Raw genomic sequence first — 16,146 nt, 5'->3', positions numbered from 1 at the left:
AGCTTTCAGCATTCCAACGCATTTTCAGCAGGAAATGCATTTTCTAGTTCCTACATGCTGGTCCTTTAATGTAGCTTTTTAGCCTCTTTCTACCTTTTTCTGGTTCTAGAAAACAAGCTCTAATGCTCATGCTAACTGCCCCGCACTTAACAACAGAGAGAAAAGTTAGTGGCTAGCTGGTCAAAAAGGCACACTTGTAGGGGCTAAAGACTTATATAGATTCCTTAAAAGTTGGTGGCGACCAGACCGGAGCTAACAGGGGAGTGCATAGGCTAGTTTTGTTCGTCAGATGACATAAATCTCCACTTCAGTGCTAATGTTGCTGTGTGACTATAATGTTTACGAATTTTATACTAACGCGTTAGCGGACAACGTGTCAGGGCTGTGTTGGAGTTTATCTGCCCCCTGGTGGCCAAAAGGTATAGATGCTACTCCGCATCATTTAAACTCAACCGGGAACCATGGGAATCTGAGCGCACTATAAATCAACATCTTGAGGGCAATTAAGAGAGGTCAGTATTCAAACAAATCCTAAGACGTGATGTACACTCCGGAAGCAAATCAGTGAAATAAAATCAATTTCAGAATTTAAAGGCGCAAGATCCGAGATTGTTGACAAAAGCAGCCCAAATTTTGACTGCCAGCCCAATGTTATTTCTCCCAGCCCAACTTAATTAAAAGTAGCCCAAATATACAAAAACCAGCCCAATCTGGCAACACTGAGAGGAGGAAGGAGAAGCTTGGACGACACACACTGAGGAAGAGCGACTTTATTCTATGCTCAGGTAGACATTACTTCTTTATATCTTTACATAGCAAATACTGCTATATTTATGTTCAGAATGTTAAATACAGCTCCTTTAAGAATTATTGCACAGCATATTTACACAAATATTTCTCCACTTGTTCTTTGCTACGAAATATAAAAAAGTTGCTTGCTAGGTTAGGCAGGGAACATAAACGCTAATATTCAAACAAGCAACATCAACTGTAAAGTTGTGGCAGATCCACAGCTAAATATTGTGGTTAAATGTATTATTCACCTTGAAATGTGCTTTATATACATCAGTCTTTCATGTTTAATGCATGCTAACATTGAAATAACTGAAAACAACTGAAATGTAGTGGCCCTTAAGTATAAAGTAAGAGAAAACTAACATATACTTACAACATCTATTTTCTTACTTTACACCACTACTTAAAATATTACACAACTCCTTTTTTTCACTTGCTCTCTTCCACAGGCAGTTCAAAGGTCAGTCTAAGCTACCCAGCAGGCTCCTCACAGGCTTCTGTCAGTATTCTCCTTCTGTATGCTCTGTTTTTTTTTAATTATTTGCTGCATTTTTCCCCCTAAATGCTCCACATGTGCAGTCAAATTGGTGAAGATTTTTTAAATAATTTGCTCGCGTTTTGATGATTTGCATGTGATTTCTTAAGTTGTTGCAGTGCATTGCTCTTAGGGCCACTGTAGATTAATTCATTAGGAGGTTGACATATTTTGTTCGTAGTGAAAATTCTTTACATATAATACAATGGATTGCCATGAAATTCAAAGATATTCAAGGTCCCAAAAGGACAAATCCATTGGCTTTGGTGATCCACTGACTTTTCCTCCAGAGCCACTGGCAGGTCAAATTTATTAACTTAAATGTGGTACATTCATGGTCCCCAAAGTATTTCGATGCTTTCAAGATGAATACTGCAGTGCCAGTGTATATAAAATGTTTTTTTGTGCTGAAGTGAATTAAATAAAAACGACAACAATGAAATTCCTCGATCAGATGTTCTTTCTTGGTTTGGGATCCCAAAACAAAATGCAGATGGTGTTTCCTGCGACTCCTGCCCAGGTCGCTCTTTTATTTTGACGATTAGCCGGATGTTGTGGGTGACGTCACTCTGTGCGACTGTTCACCCTCTTGCCACACACGTGAACTCAGAGAAGAAGAAGAAGACTGTCGGCAAAGCCATGTCCAAAGCTAGTACGTATTTCTTTTTACATGTTTGACTAAATGTATTGACTCGCTAAATAACTTTGGATGGTTTTGAATGAACTCTGTCGTTTCTTGCAGAACAAAAACGAGCCAAACGTCTCGGCTTCCTCGGAAAAATTAAGGTAAGTGCGACTCCGGCTAATGTTGTCTGTGGCTAACCTTTAGTGCTGGAGCTGACGACACGAGTCCAAACCTGCTGAACTTAAGTATAAATGTAGCATTCAGACGCCTCAGTGTCACTGTGCATGTCTCCATAAACAAACCACACTGTGCAGTGTTTGTAGATGATACTCAAACGTTCAAAGGTTTACCTGACACAAAAGCTTGATTTGGTACAGTCAGATGGCTGAGAGGACTACTGTATGTGTGTGTGTGTTTATATATATTTTATTTTTTATTTTAATGGTATTTCATGCGTTTAGGTTTTAGAAAGTCCTCTTTGCGATTAGTTGCTATTTAGTTTGAACGGTTGGCCAAAATAAGAATAGAAGAAAATCACTGGTAAAGACATTGGTAAAAAATAAATTGGGAGTTTAGCATCACAATCTGTGAAGATTAAAATAGGAACAGGTTCCAGTGTCAAGTGCACAACAGTATTCACCCCTGACAAACTAAATTAAAGTTTGATTAATTGAATTCTTCTTCTTTTGGGTCCAAAACTATTTCAAATGTAAATAATACATTTGGTGTCTGAATACAGTTTTTATCTCTGTTAAAATAGACTATATAACAGGTGATTCCTGACTTTTGGATGGTTGTGTATAGCATGCTAAAACACACACACACACACACACACACACACACTAATAGACGAACAGAGAAACTATAGAGTTTCTCTGCTCGTCACACTCATGTGTGGTGGTACTGGTCTGTTGCAAAAAGAATATGAATTACTTTACAATATAGGCTATTTTGTATGTTTTTCTGCCTGCAGACCAAAGATGGAGGAAAGGATGATGATTCAGGGCAGACAAAGAGTTCAGAGCAGTCATCTGTGCAGCATGTCAGAGGACACAGAAAACCAGAAGACATCCGGAAGCAAAGGGTGAACATTTGAAAGTCTTGCCAGTGCCCCTATTTGAGGTTACACTGCTGGTTATTATCTTGAGGTAAACCAATCTCTCGATTTATATATTTCCTAATTAGCTTCAGGACTTCCAGGACAGGCAGAAAATCTCTCGGGAACGAGATCTGATGAAGAGGAGGAATTTGCAAAGCTTCCAGAATGACATCCTACAGCGACAGAGACAGTTCGATCAGAAGGTAAATGTCCGTCTTTTCAGCAGAACTAGACTGCAGTTAAAATAACTGCACACTGTGCAGAATCCCACTGTCGTGATTTGTGTTTTCTTCTTTGTGTTCACAGGAGATTGAGATGCAGAGTTTGGAGAAGAATGTTAATTTTGAAAATGAGAATTCAAGAAAGGCGTATTACAGAGAATTTAAAAAGGTACGTAGTCGCTCCATACATGCCACATGCTCGTATACATACAAATAGCACTCAGCACTTTTCTCTTAACCTTTTTTAAAGAAGTCAATGAATGTTGGAAAACACCTTAAACTACACACTACCACAAATCAGGCAATCGTCTTTCAATAAATGCATCTTTCTCTCACGTGGTGATTCAAAAATCTCCAGTCAAAGACATCCTGCCCGTATACATACACACATGTAGGCTGGTATATATGTCCTGCCTTCTAAATCACGCTGGTCCTTCAGCTGTGATAGAAGCATAATAGAGCAGGGCGAAATGGATTTTGAACACAAACATTCTTTTTTTAAAGGTAGTGGATGCCTCGGATGTGATTTTGGAGGTTTTGGATGCACGTGACCCTCTGGGCTGCAGATGTCCTCAGGTGGAGCAGGCGGTCATTCAAAGTGGAACGAACAAGAAGATCGTTTTGGTGCTCAATAAAATTGGTAAATTAATTTAGAAAGTATATCTTTTAGGGGTTGTCTGTATTTCCATAATTTGATGACACGGTAGTTTTATTTATTCTTTGAATTTATTTGAATACTTTTGATTATAGATTTGGTGTCGAAGGAAATCGTGGAAAAGTGGATTAAATATCTCCGTAATGAGTTTCCCACAGTAGCTTTCAAAGCATCTACTCAGCAACAGAACAAGAACTTGGTATGCAGTTAAAAATTATACTTTGATCATCTAATAATGCAAATTGAGATAAAAAAAAGAAAAAAAAGAAAGTAAAACTACAGAATAACATCATTTTGCGTTCTTTCCTATGTCTCGTGCCGCGGACAGAAACGCAGTAACGTACCAGTGACACAAGCCACCACGGAGCTGCTCAGTACCAGCGCTTGTCTTGGTGCAGATTGCTTGATGAAGCTACTCGGCAACTACTGCCGCAACCTAGACATAAAGACGGCCATCACTGTCGGTGTTGTAGGTAAGCCTCCACGTCCAGCAATGCACCGGGTCCTTTCTTTGTATATGTCGAAGGTTGTCCACAGTGAAATCATTTGCCCCCCCTCCCCCCTCCTCTTGTTTTGTAGGATTTCCTAATGTGGGAAAGAGCAGTTTGATCAACAGTTTGAAACGGGCGCGAGCGTGTAGCGTCGGAGCCACTCCTGGTGTCACCAAGTAAGTACAAGTAAGCTGATGATCCTGAAATCCTGCTCGTCCACTTCTAGTCTTGCTCATGGGGTTTTGGTGAATTTCAGGTGCCTTCAAGAGGTGCACTTGGACAAACACATCAAGCTTCTGGATTGCCCCGGCATTGTCATGGCGACTTCCACGACTGATGCGGCAATGATTCTTCGCAACTGTGTGAAAATCGAACAGCTTGTAGATCCTCTTCCACCCGTCGAAGCCATCCTTCGTCGCTGCAACAAGGCGCAGGTCTGTCGTGTCGTCACAACCTTTTTGTCTGTGTGGCCTGATTGTGTCTTTCGCACACTGCCGTGACAGTACTTTTGCTGAATGTTCAGATCATGGAGCACTACGGGGTTTCAGACTTTCACACACCTCTGGAGTTCTTGGCAATGCTTGCTCGACGTCAAGGCAAACTGAAAAAGGGAGGACTGCCTGACGCCGACAAAGCAGCAAAGAGTGTGCTAATGGACTGGACAGGGTGAGTTTAAAATTTAGATTTAGGTTGTTTTGATAAATGACAATCAAGCAGGTCATTGCACTGAGCTAATTTCAGAATGTTGTGTTATTTAGGGGAAGGATCAGCTACTTCACACACCCTCCAGAGACACACACCCTTCCCACACACGTCAGCGCTGAGATCGTCACCGAGATGGGCAAAGCTTTTGACTGGGATGAGCTGGAAAAGGGAAATCAGGAGGTTCTTGCAGGTAAAAGTTACTTCTAGTGGAATCCAGAAATGTCGACCAAGTTTTTTCAGGATACACCACAGACCTCACTGTCAACAGTTTTCATTGGACTACTTTGTAAGGGAAAGTAGTTCCAAGGGCAGGTATCTCAAAACCAGAAGTCTACACACCACTAAGTTTAAGTGACAACATTACGTTATGTCTTCCGTTGTATCACACCGCAAAGAAGCAGTAGTTGCTCCAAAGTTAGATATGCTTTTCGCTGTCTTTCAGTGTCATCTTGTCCTGATGTCCAAATGGGATTTTGCATGGAAACCACTGGAATGACACAAGGTGGTCAAGGTGAACCACCGTCTGACCTGGAAATGGTGGGGGGGTCCTTAGAAGAGCCAGAAGTTCAAGACGAAACTCAATCTATGGAGGATGGCCAGGACCCAGAGGTGTGGAACAGCGCAGTCCTTTCAGCTTAAGTGTTTAACAGTATGTTTTATCCAATTAGCAAATTTGTAAAATGCGTCTTCTTTAACTTAACTTTCCTTCCTGCTCAAAATAGTTTGGACCAATGACGGTGGAGATAAAAGCTCAGAGGTCAAAAACCAACCTGCCTGCAAATGATGCTGCACCCAGAGCTCCAGATTTGAAGGATATCTTTGATGTAGAACCTCTACAGCAGGGTCAAGCACTCCTGGCTGCCAGCAAGAAGAGGAAAAAGCAGCAGAAAAGAGCTGGTTTGTATACATATTGGTCTCAGTCTAATACTATATATGATTTTGTCTGAAAACACTTTTTAAAGTGTGAAGAAGTAAACAAACAAAATTACTCTACAACCTCATGTTAGTTTTGTTGTAAACAAGCAATTGAAAAAAAAAACGACATTCAAGACCACCCAAGATTTAAGCTTCATCAGTTGATGGTGGGAATATTATACCTCAGCATTGATGTGGTTCAGCGGGCCTTAGATGTGCCCTGTGAAAGAGACCTCTATTCCTGTGTAAAAGGTTCTATTGGTCTGCAGTGTTTGTTTTCCACCTCATGAAGCAGATGGTGAGCATGTAATCCTGCTCACATACAGGCAAGCTTCTGTAAGGAGTGATGTGTTTTCTCAACACCTTTTACGCTGATGTTTAATCATGCAAAATTAAACTTATAGTTTTCTCTTTTTTTCTCTGCAGACAAAATTGCCACCAAACTCTCAGACACCCTGACGGCTGCAATGGACTTCTCATTTTCAGATGGCTGATTCAAAAAAAGAATAAATTAATACATATATTTGTGTCTTGTTTTATTTTTTTTATTTAAGTAGCAGTATTCTGATTTATGTAGATAAGGTGATAAAATCCACGTGCAAAACTTTTGCTTCTGGGAACCTTGATTCATCATTTCATGATAAAAAAAATATGCTTTCATGGTTGTTTTTCACAAGGTAAATTATATCCCTGTTCAGCCACTGTTCCTTAAAATCACTTGAAAATGTGATCAAATTGTTTGCTCCTGCATGGCATGATACTTGCATCATAATTTGCATAATTTGATAACTTCAAATACAGATTGAAATTACTTCTCTTTTTTTTTTGCCATCCCAGACTACACTGGTTTGCATCCAAACACTACAGTTGTATCTTATTTAAACTATGAACCTACCTTCAGATATATACTGTATGTACCTGCACTAACTAGGCCGTTTTGAAAATGTGCAACCTCACAGCAGTCAACAACTTCCGGGTAACCCGCGACGGATGACGTCATCCCGAGATAAACAACACTGTCAGAGCCGCGGCTAACTTCTGTTGAAGAGCTTGTAACAAAAATGACTTTTAACTATGGCAAAGAAACCGGATGACCTCGGAGATTTATGGCTGTGATTACCTAAAAGAAAAAATCTATTGCCACAGTACGTTCTTTATATTTACCTCTAAAATGCTAGCTAGCATTAGGTTAGCTTTTGGGGGGCAACTAACGGGTGCAAGGTAACGTTAGCTAGCTTAGCTATAAACTGCAACTTCTTATGTTTACTTTGCTTTGACTTGTGTCTCAAGTTGCTACTGATACACAGCTGCTGTCAACAAACAAGCTGCCGTTAACCTCCTTCCAGTTGGCGGCTGGCAACATTGAGTAACTGAAGCCAATGTAAAGCTTCGGTGATGTAAATACGAGCTAACGTTAGCTTTAGCTTTCGTTTGTGTGGGCCCCTGAGCGACACTGAGCTGTCAAAGTGAACTCTGCTGTCATGACGCGAGATTAGAGCTCACCGAAAACAAGAGATTACGAAAACTATTTTCACATAACTAACCTTAACTGACCCACAGGAGAAAACGACACTGACGGCTAACTTAGTTCCCGCTATGCACTCTGCAGTTGTGCAACGTTAGCTTTACACAACTTGTTACGACGTGTTTTGAATTAAGTGCCTGGATTTTGGGTTTGGAAACGTAGTGAAGTGAACCTAATGCTTTTTTACTCTGAGGGGGGTTTACAACGTAAAGTCACCGTTTGCAAATCCGTGAGGTGTAAAGGCTGGTTTGCGTGTAAAGAAAGTTAACCTATCCAGCTTTTTGGTTAGAGCCCGAAGAGGTCTTCATGAGCCCACACCATCTCAGATGAAGGTAAAGAAAGAGGTTGACCTTATGTGCAGCACAGTGTACATTAGATCATGTAGTGGTACTAGCTGAGGGCAATTCAATTAATACATAGAAGGCTGATGTTGGCCCAGATGTGATACATTTTATTGACAAAGACACTAGGGTTCTTTCACAATCGACTCCTGGTGAGGCATCAGCGGTGGGTGGAGAGTGTTATGTCAGATTCCTAGATTGCGCAGGTTGCCAAAGAATAGGTTACTAACGGTCTGGTTAAATATTGCCCACATTATAGCCTCTAACTGCTACTGTACAACTTATAACAATATTTCCATTGGTAATTATGTTGTAGGTCCCAATGATGGAAGTAACATCTGCATAGCCAAAGCATCATCACCAGAGTACTATAGTGCTGTTTAATAACACAATACCGTTACATACTTTGAAATACTACTGGCATTACCGATGGATAACGCTCATTTGTTCTGTTTGTTATCCAGCTCCATCCCTAGATCTTGATCGCTCTCTTCAGCCATGTCGTCACGCGTGTTGCAGCGGCAGCAGCTGATGCGAGAACAAGCCCAGGAGCAGGAGCGACGTGAGGCCCAGCAGCAGGCCTCCGCCTCTCTGCTCCGGGCCTCTGACTCCACTCCAGCCATCTCCGTCACGCTACCCCCGAATGCTGCCCGCCCCCCTCCGGCACAGGTGCCTGTGGAGGTGCTGAAAGTAAGAGCGTCCTGTTTTTATTCGCCCGTCACTCGTTTGTTCTTGATTTAGTGCAGTTCGGGATTATCTCAGAACATTAACACCTCTTTAAATGATCAGGTGCAGACCCACTTGGAGAACCCCACCAAGTACCACATCCAGCAGGCACAGAGGCAGCAGGTGAAGCAGTACCTCTCCACCACTCTGGGCAACAACGCGGTTACTCAGACCATCGGTCTGTCGCCCGTGCCGCAGTCCAGTTCCGCCCCCGAAGTTGCTCCCACTGCCAGCAGTGCCCCTAACAGTCCTATGGCTCTGCTCAACATCGGATCCAACAAGGAGGAAGTATGGGAAATTCCCGCTTTTCATACCAGTGGTGTAACTTCTTGTGTGTGGTTTCGGTTTGCTGGTTCAGCAGATTGCAAAACCTTGTCAACCGTTGTCTTTCTGCAAACTTGCAGTGCAATTTTGGAGAAGTTAAATGTCTAACCTTTTGCTCACTTCTAGCTTAATTACTTTTTGTTTGCTCTGGAATGATGTGTCCAAAGGTCCCACTGCGCTGATGCACGCCTTTTGTCGTCGTACCCGTGTTGGCCTGTTGTCACAATAACATGTGAAATACTGCACCTACAGTGTAACCATGCCAGCACACACCCGTCTCTGACAAATCAGGCCTCTTTAGTTGCTTTTAAATGTTTAGTGTCAGCCTTTACCGAGTATACTTATACGAGACTGTTTTAGATTTACAAAGCACACTATGTATGTACATGTTTACTCCGACACATTTAACCCGAAGGACTTTACTGATTAAGTAACAATGGTGTTTTCTCTCATCTGCTTTATCTAGATTGACGATGTGATAGACGACATCATTAGTCTTGAATCCAGTTTCAATGACGACATCATTACGTTGATTGACTCAGGGCTTCAGTTGCCTTGCACGGTATGTAGAACAATCTATTTATTTTACTGTAAATACTTCCTTTTTAAAGTTTCCTCTAGAGTTTACAGGCTCTTCATTTGATGCACACTCAGGATAACACTGGGTTTCAGGTCAAACCAATTAGCTTTTGATACCAAAAGTGTTTTTTTTCTTTGAATGGACGGCCTCTTTTATGTGTGGAATTCTGAAGTCGTAGGAGTAAATATATACTTTTGGCACTCAGTTACTATTCGTCACGAACGTGCTGCCTGGGCGGGGTGAAGGTATCGGAGGATACAAGACCGGGAGAAGCGAGTGGATTGTACCCATACCAAAGTACATTGTAGTTGCCAGGTTAACCGATCATTTGTCAGGATAGGAAGAGCTTTTACCAAAATTCTGCCGCAAAAGAAAAAAAATGAGGATTATGGTTATGCTTTTGGAAGACAAGAAAAAGAAGCACTGTAAGGTAAATGCTTTATGTTATTTTTGAAATAGCACCTGGTATTGTTGTCCAGCTTTAATATGTAATATTAAATGGTTTTATTCTGTAAAGTTTAGTTTTAAAAGGGAATTGTAATACCTGCCTCTTTTTTTGTGGCACGGTTGCTCTGTGCAGGATTTAGTAGCGTTCATCTGACGGAAACCAGCTTTGATTCTATTTTGAATTATGTCTTTGAAAACGTTTAAGCAGGGAGGGGGAAGACTTCTTACAAATTTGCTTCTAGGTATGGTAATCAGTGATTGTCTATATGTATTTTAACGTGCTCTATTTCCTGTAGCTCCCAGGAAATCTGTTGGATGTATACCATAGCCCTGGAATGGCAGCACCTACTTTCGCTGTCAGCAACTCCTGCCCTGCTGATCTTCCAAAAATTAAAAGGGAAATTAACGGTACGGTATCGTAACTTTTACCAACAAGCGTCTTTGACTGCTCTTTAGCGTTAGGAGAACATTTTGTTTGTAATATTGAATTGTATGGAACACTATGTATTTGTCTTCCAGATGTAGACAACAAAGCAATAATGAAAGAAAGGCAGAAGAAAGACAACCATAACCTCAGTGAGTCAAGCTTTATTTCAGCCGTTTTGAGCAATTCGTTGAATGTGAATGCAGTTCACATCAGAAAGACAGTTGGAGGAAATGTGCCGTGTAGATTCAAAATCACAGTATCCCACTGTGATTTGATCTTTTGCCTGTTTCAACTCTAGGAAAACCCATTTGATCTTTATTGTCTGCTCATTTCCATGTATTTCTAACAAAGCTTGCTTAGTTATTTTTTGTTTCTTACTGTTATGTCATCTCTTTTGTTTGCATTGTAATTGCTTTTATTGTTTCTGTTTTAACAATGTAAAGAGCCTTTGAATAACTTTTTTTTTTAAAGCGCTATATAAATAAAATGTATTATTATTATTAGTGATAACTGATTGTTGAAGGTAAACTAACGTGTTGCTTTGTCGTTGTTGCTCTTTGCAGTTGAGAGGAGGCGGAGATTCAACATCAACGACCGTATAAAGGAGCTTGGTACTCTGATACCCAAGACGAATGACCCGTAAGCGCATGCAGTCACATTTTTCAGGATATTCATTTTCCTTTCCTACGAAAATGATCAATCCCTGCAACTGTTGTGTATTAAAAATCTTTCTATTGTGTTTCCTTTCTTCGCTGTCTGTAAAATACACGTTTACTGATATCACAATGATGTCAGCGAGATGCGCTGGAATAAAGGCACCATCCTGAAAGCCTCGGTCGACTACATCAGGAAGTTGCAGAAGGAGCAGCAGAGATCCAAGGATATCGATATGCGTCAGAAAAAGCTGGAGCTTGCAAACCACGGTCTAATGTTACGCATCCAGGTCAGTGTTCGTTGGTCCGGTTGGCAGATCCAAGACAGGAAACAGCTACGTATCGCTCGACTAGTTCTGGAAGTTAAAGGCAGAATGGGTAGGATTGGTCGGCCATGGTTTGTAAACACAATATTTAAAGTTTGGCCCCTCCTCCTGGCTCAACGACACCAGAGGTTAGAGTAAGGGTGCTTGCTATATTTGCATTTTTGTTTTTCCGATGCGTGCTTACGATCTGGCACCTGGTCGCTACGTTTTCATAGAAGTTGACGCCCAGAAACGAACGCAACAAAATAAGAAAATACAGGTAGAGGGCTGGCTTCTGTAGGTACAGACACACATTTTTTAGTGATTGAGAAGGATTATTTTTGTATCAGTTGATACATAGTTTTTGGGAATATTCTACTCATTCTGCCTTTAAATTCGTCTACATACCTTGAAGGCACGTTGTGGGGTTTTGGACCAATAGAGGCCCTGCACAGTGATGAGCGAGTCCCCAAATGTCTTGTGTCTCGGGCCACACACACACACACCACGGGCCTGGGTGAAACAAGTTTCTTCAGACTATAGAGATGATAAAGCAACTATGTGTTGTGGGAATCTGTGCTCTGTTTTAATGATTGTTTTTATTATAGCTTAAATTCGCATGCAACTAAGTCTGCCTCCATACTAATAAGTAAAAGCAAACAACTTGTCTATTGCCACTTTAAGGTGTTGTTTATTGTAGGGAAATTACTTTTCACATGCTAAACGCATAAAGAGCTCCGAGGTGTTGTAACAAAACAACCTTTGCAATCATTCCAGAACATGGCATCTGAATGTCTGTCTGTCTGCTGCTGTTTTCAGGAACTGGAAATACAGGCACAGCTCCACGGCCTGAGTCCTGATCTATCTCAGCTCCAACAGCAGCAGCTCCCACATAGCGGTCTGTCTCTGCCTCCCGGTGCAGAAGGCGTCTCCTCCCAAAACCTCCTCGGTATGGGCGGGGCGGGCATCGGGCAGCCCCTGCCGACCTCCTTCCTGTCCCCGCCCTCCTCGGACTCTCCCGCAGAAGTCACCATCAGCAGCCCCCTGGACCTGGGCAGCCTGAGCTTCGCCGAGCTAGACGACAGCTCGGCCTCGGCACTTTACCCCGACGTGGGCTTGGCAGACTTTCTCATGGACGAGGGGTGCACTCTGTCTCCGGACAGGATGGCCGAGCCGCTCTTTTCCCCCTTGTCACCAGGTGCCTCTAAATCCAGCAGTCGCAGGAGCAGCCTTGAAATGGACGAGGACTTGTGATGAGCCCTGAGTGGCTGTCAGAGACTGTCTGTAGGGACAAGAATGGCGGAAAGTGCAGTCTGTCCTTAAATAACGCCAGTCTATTTATAGGACTGTGAATTTGAACTTAGAAAAGCAAAAACAGCTAACGTTAAGATCAAAACTAACATGTTCTTCTTGATTTGTTTCTTTCTTCTTTTGCCATACAGGCCTAAATATTATTGTTCCTGTTTGGAGCTGGTCAGATGATTATGTCTGGGTTTATAAATGCAATCTTGTTAAAATGAAATATTATACGATAGGGGCATGGACTTAGCATAAAGATATATTTCCATTCTTATATAGTTTTAAAGATTTTTTTCTTCAGAGATTTAAGAGGGATATAAAGTTTGCTTGAATTTATTATGTGCTCATTTATAGGGAAGAAAGCTGTGAGGTTTCTTTTTTTCACAACAACACTGATGAACAGATGCCAACATACAGTGTGTTTTATTTTTTTCGACTGACTGGAATCAGGGTTTGTTAATAGCGGTCACATCCACGTTGGGTTGTCTCACCAGCAGCTGCAGAAGGGATCTTTTTAAGGTGAATTGGCACATTGTGAGATATTTACTGCATATTGTATATAAGAATATTTTATTTTGAGCAATTTAATTGCACCTTATTTTTTGGCAGTCTATGCATTTTATGAGAGCTTTTGTCTGTTTTTATTACTATCGCACACGGTGGACAGCTGATGCCCAGGTTGCATGTGTTTGTAATACATTTTAAAAAGCAATGGAACATTCACTTGCTGCTGCAGCTAGTCGGCCAAAGCAGGACTTCTTCCAGAGTAGCTACAAAATTGCAAAATCAGCGTTTTTATTTTTGAATATGTTCACTAGAGTCAATGGAAATGCAAGACAGTATGAGAGATGCAGAACAATTTTACAGTAGCACTGTAGTTCATTACAGTAGTCCTTTTGATACCTGAATAATAGTTTACTCGGTAGTTTCTCCTGGCTAATATCTGTGTCGTCAGTGATTGTCTGTTATTCTTGGCGGCCGGTCACTGAGTGATTAGCATGTTCTACCAAGACTGTGGCTTCTTTTTGGGGGGGTTTTTGACGATCAAAGCTGATATATCTAATAATGCGTTAATGCTCATTGTAGTATGAATTCAGAGTGCTTTGACCTTCTTTCAAACCAACCACTAGCCTCACATCTGTAATAAGGTATAACTGTTTGTTGTGCGAAACCTGCAATGCAACCATTATTCAATAAAATAGCCACAAAGTTTTAGAAAGGCATTTTTATTATTTGTCAGATGCGTAACGTGACCTTATGTACAGTAAATTAATGAGTGTTTGAGAAAGTTCCTGCATAAGTGTAGTTGTTTTTCTTTTCTTTTGTTAACACTGACGCACTGATTTTTTTTTTTTTTCCTTCAACACAACCTCCAAGTTATTGATATGCATACTTTTTTAAAAACTATTCAGCAGCCAAAAAACATCTTTGCTTTTTGGCGGTGACAGTGATTTTTAAGTGTCCTCTCCTGTTCATTCAGAACTTATGTAGACTACTTTGTTTTGTAGCTAAAAGCAGCTCTACTCCGTAGCTCAGTGCTACTAATTGCGTTGTTCGTAGTCCCATCAGATTAAGTACATACATGACCGGCCTTTTTTTCCACTCATAGTTAATCGCTCTCCACGATATTAACCGTGTCTTACCCTGACATATATCTGAGTGCTAACATTGACTGTTAACCATAAACAGGTAGCATTTGTGTCTTGTCCTATTACAAGTTGGCTTTTCGGGAGATTTTAACAAATAAATGATTCCCATTGCTTCGACGTCTGGGTGTGGTTATTCGCTGGCAGCCAGCATTAGTGGTAAAGCATTTGGGAGATCTCCATGCAGAGGTCCAGGCACTCGGAGGCCTGAAGGCAGATGTCACAGGAGGAACAGTCGCACAGGAGGCGGCGGACGCCCAGACAGACGCAGAGGTCACAGTGGTGGGTGACGTCCAAGAGAGGCCGCAGGGTGCTGGGCTCGCAGCCGCACAGGAACGAGCACAGAGACCACACGCACTCGTTGCAGCCTCTCATCATGGCCAGTAAACAGTCCAGCGGGTGACAGAAGAGGCAGGCCATAAGGATTGCAGCACAAAGGTCTAGGGGGGGGGGGAATTTGAGGGGAAAAAAGGACGTAAGAAAGAGGAGATCAAGAAGGGATACACAACAGTTTTGTGTCCTTACCGTCACCATCTGGCTCGGTGTGGACGGTGGTGACTTTGAGGCTTTCTTGACTCCTTATTGATGCGAATGACTGACTCAGACCATAGACCGTGCAGGCCTCCATAGAGGACGGCAGCAGGGCACATAGAGGCCTCGGCTGGTCTTGTGCCACAGAGCTTGGGCTACAGATGGAAGCTCTGGTCACTCCACCTTTTGGGTTTTTATGCACGCTGGTTTCTGCACCAGACATCAAAATGAACAATAAATCCTCACGCAAAGTGCTTTTAGAGAAACATATAGCTGTTAGAGTTGACAGATTAAAGTACCTATTACTTTTGGGAATACATTCACAGAGGTGTCAGTTCGAGATAATTCAGTGTCCTCAGTGGAGATCTGCTCTGAAAACATAGTGACTTCAGTCAAAGATCCTGTAAGAAAAGGAAGTTCAGCTGTTGTAAGAAACTGCAGTTCAATACTTAGTTCATGACAATGAAACCGGTTCTCTGTAAACCTACCTGTGGGATCTGCGCTGGAGTTTTCAGGTATAACGGGCAACTTTGAAGCAGTCATTGAGTCATTGAACTTTGGTTTGCCATCACTTCCATCACCCATCTTTTCATTCATACCTGCAGAATCCCGTTTGGTATCCATTGGGGCATTTAATACACCTACACCTGTTAATCTGAAAGAAAGATTACAAAAATGACTTCATTTTGAATCCAAACACTATCATAAAAACTCACTAGTCCACTTACTTACGTTATTATTTACTTAATTTAACCTCATCATTCTCTGTAGATACAAGGGTCTGTAGCTGCAAGTTTTGCAGCCGTTAGTGATGAGTGGACATCTTGGAAATGGCAGAGAAGTTAATCTATTATTCATCACCATTTAGGAAACATTTATATTTTAGATGAAAGGCAGCGCGGGGATATCCTGACAGCTATATGAGACTGTGAGATCTTGATTTTGCTATTCATTAATAATTAATGTCTTCAAGTAAGACTATACGTTAAGTGGCATTTTGAGGTTTTTCTTTTTATCTGCAGATATTCCAGAATAAAACACCTTAAGTTTGTCTATCTGAAGTATTTTATCCAAATTTCAAGCTATTTGTTATATTTCAACAAATTAATTTTAGGTTTTTTAGTAATCAGGGGATACAAAGGATGTAAATAAGGTATATAAAGTCATATAAAGTAAAAAATAATGAACATTTAATATACTCGAATTCATCGGATGCATGGAATCAATAGCCACAGCAATACAATCTTTAACTCTGTGCCTCTAAATACATGTTATGTTCATCATTATTGTCAATTACAGGA

The 16,146-nt window shown here is 41.3% G+C and overlaps 2 protein-coding genes across 3 annotated transcripts; both read left to right on the top strand.

Annotated features, from left to right (window-relative positions):
* Positions 1 to 1,879: 1,879 nt before the first annotated feature.
* gnl3l (G protein nucleolar 3 like) lies at positions 1,880 to 6,564 on the top strand. 2 transcript variants are annotated; one of them, XM_076095605.1, is made up of 16 exons: positions 1,899 to 1,982; positions 2,073 to 2,116; positions 2,929 to 3,039; positions 3,141 to 3,257; positions 3,361 to 3,444; positions 3,780 to 3,915; positions 4,026 to 4,129; positions 4,259 to 4,403; positions 4,510 to 4,597; positions 4,678 to 4,855; positions 4,945 to 5,087; positions 5,180 to 5,316; positions 5,569 to 5,735; positions 5,849 to 6,023; positions 6,311 to 6,377; positions 6,468 to 6,564. In XM_076095605.1, the coding sequence occupies exons 1-15, from the start codon at positions 1,970 to 1,972 to the stop codon at positions 6,349 to 6,351; spliced, it is 1,683 nt and encodes a 560-aa protein (XP_075951720.1). In that variant the 5' UTR covers positions 1,899 to 1,969; the 3' UTR covers positions 6,352 to 6,377; positions 6,468 to 6,564. The 2 variants fall into 2 exon arrangements, with proteins under 2 accessions (XP_075951719.1, XP_075951720.1); XM_076095604.1 differs by lacking the exon at positions 6,311 to 6,377 and having other exon boundaries at positions 1,880 to 1,982.
* Positions 6,565 to 7,022: 458 nt separating this feature from the next.
* Positions 7,023 to 14,428, top strand: tfe3b (transcription factor binding to IGHM enhancer 3b). The gene is made up of 9 exons (XM_076095606.1): positions 7,023 to 7,186; positions 8,372 to 8,597; positions 8,697 to 8,921; positions 9,424 to 9,519; positions 10,281 to 10,392; positions 10,504 to 10,560; positions 10,975 to 11,050; positions 11,189 to 11,354; positions 12,189 to 14,428. The coding sequence occupies exons 2-9, from the start codon at positions 8,406 to 8,408 to the stop codon at positions 12,621 to 12,623; spliced, it is 1,359 nt and encodes a 452-aa protein (XP_075951721.1). The 5' UTR covers positions 7,023 to 7,186; positions 8,372 to 8,405; the 3' UTR covers positions 12,624 to 14,428.
* Positions 14,429 to 16,146: the final 1,718 nt, after the last annotated feature.

This window comes from Anarhichas minor, unplaced genomic scaffold, assembly GCF_050575085.1.
Source record: "Anarhichas minor isolate MPS153535 unplaced genomic scaffold, ASM5057508v1 ptg000021l, whole genome shotgun sequence".
NCBI lineage: Eukaryota > Metazoa > Chordata > Actinopteri > Perciformes > Anarhichadidae > Anarhichas > Anarhichas minor.
This window is presented reverse-complemented; position numbering and strand designations above follow the sequence as displayed.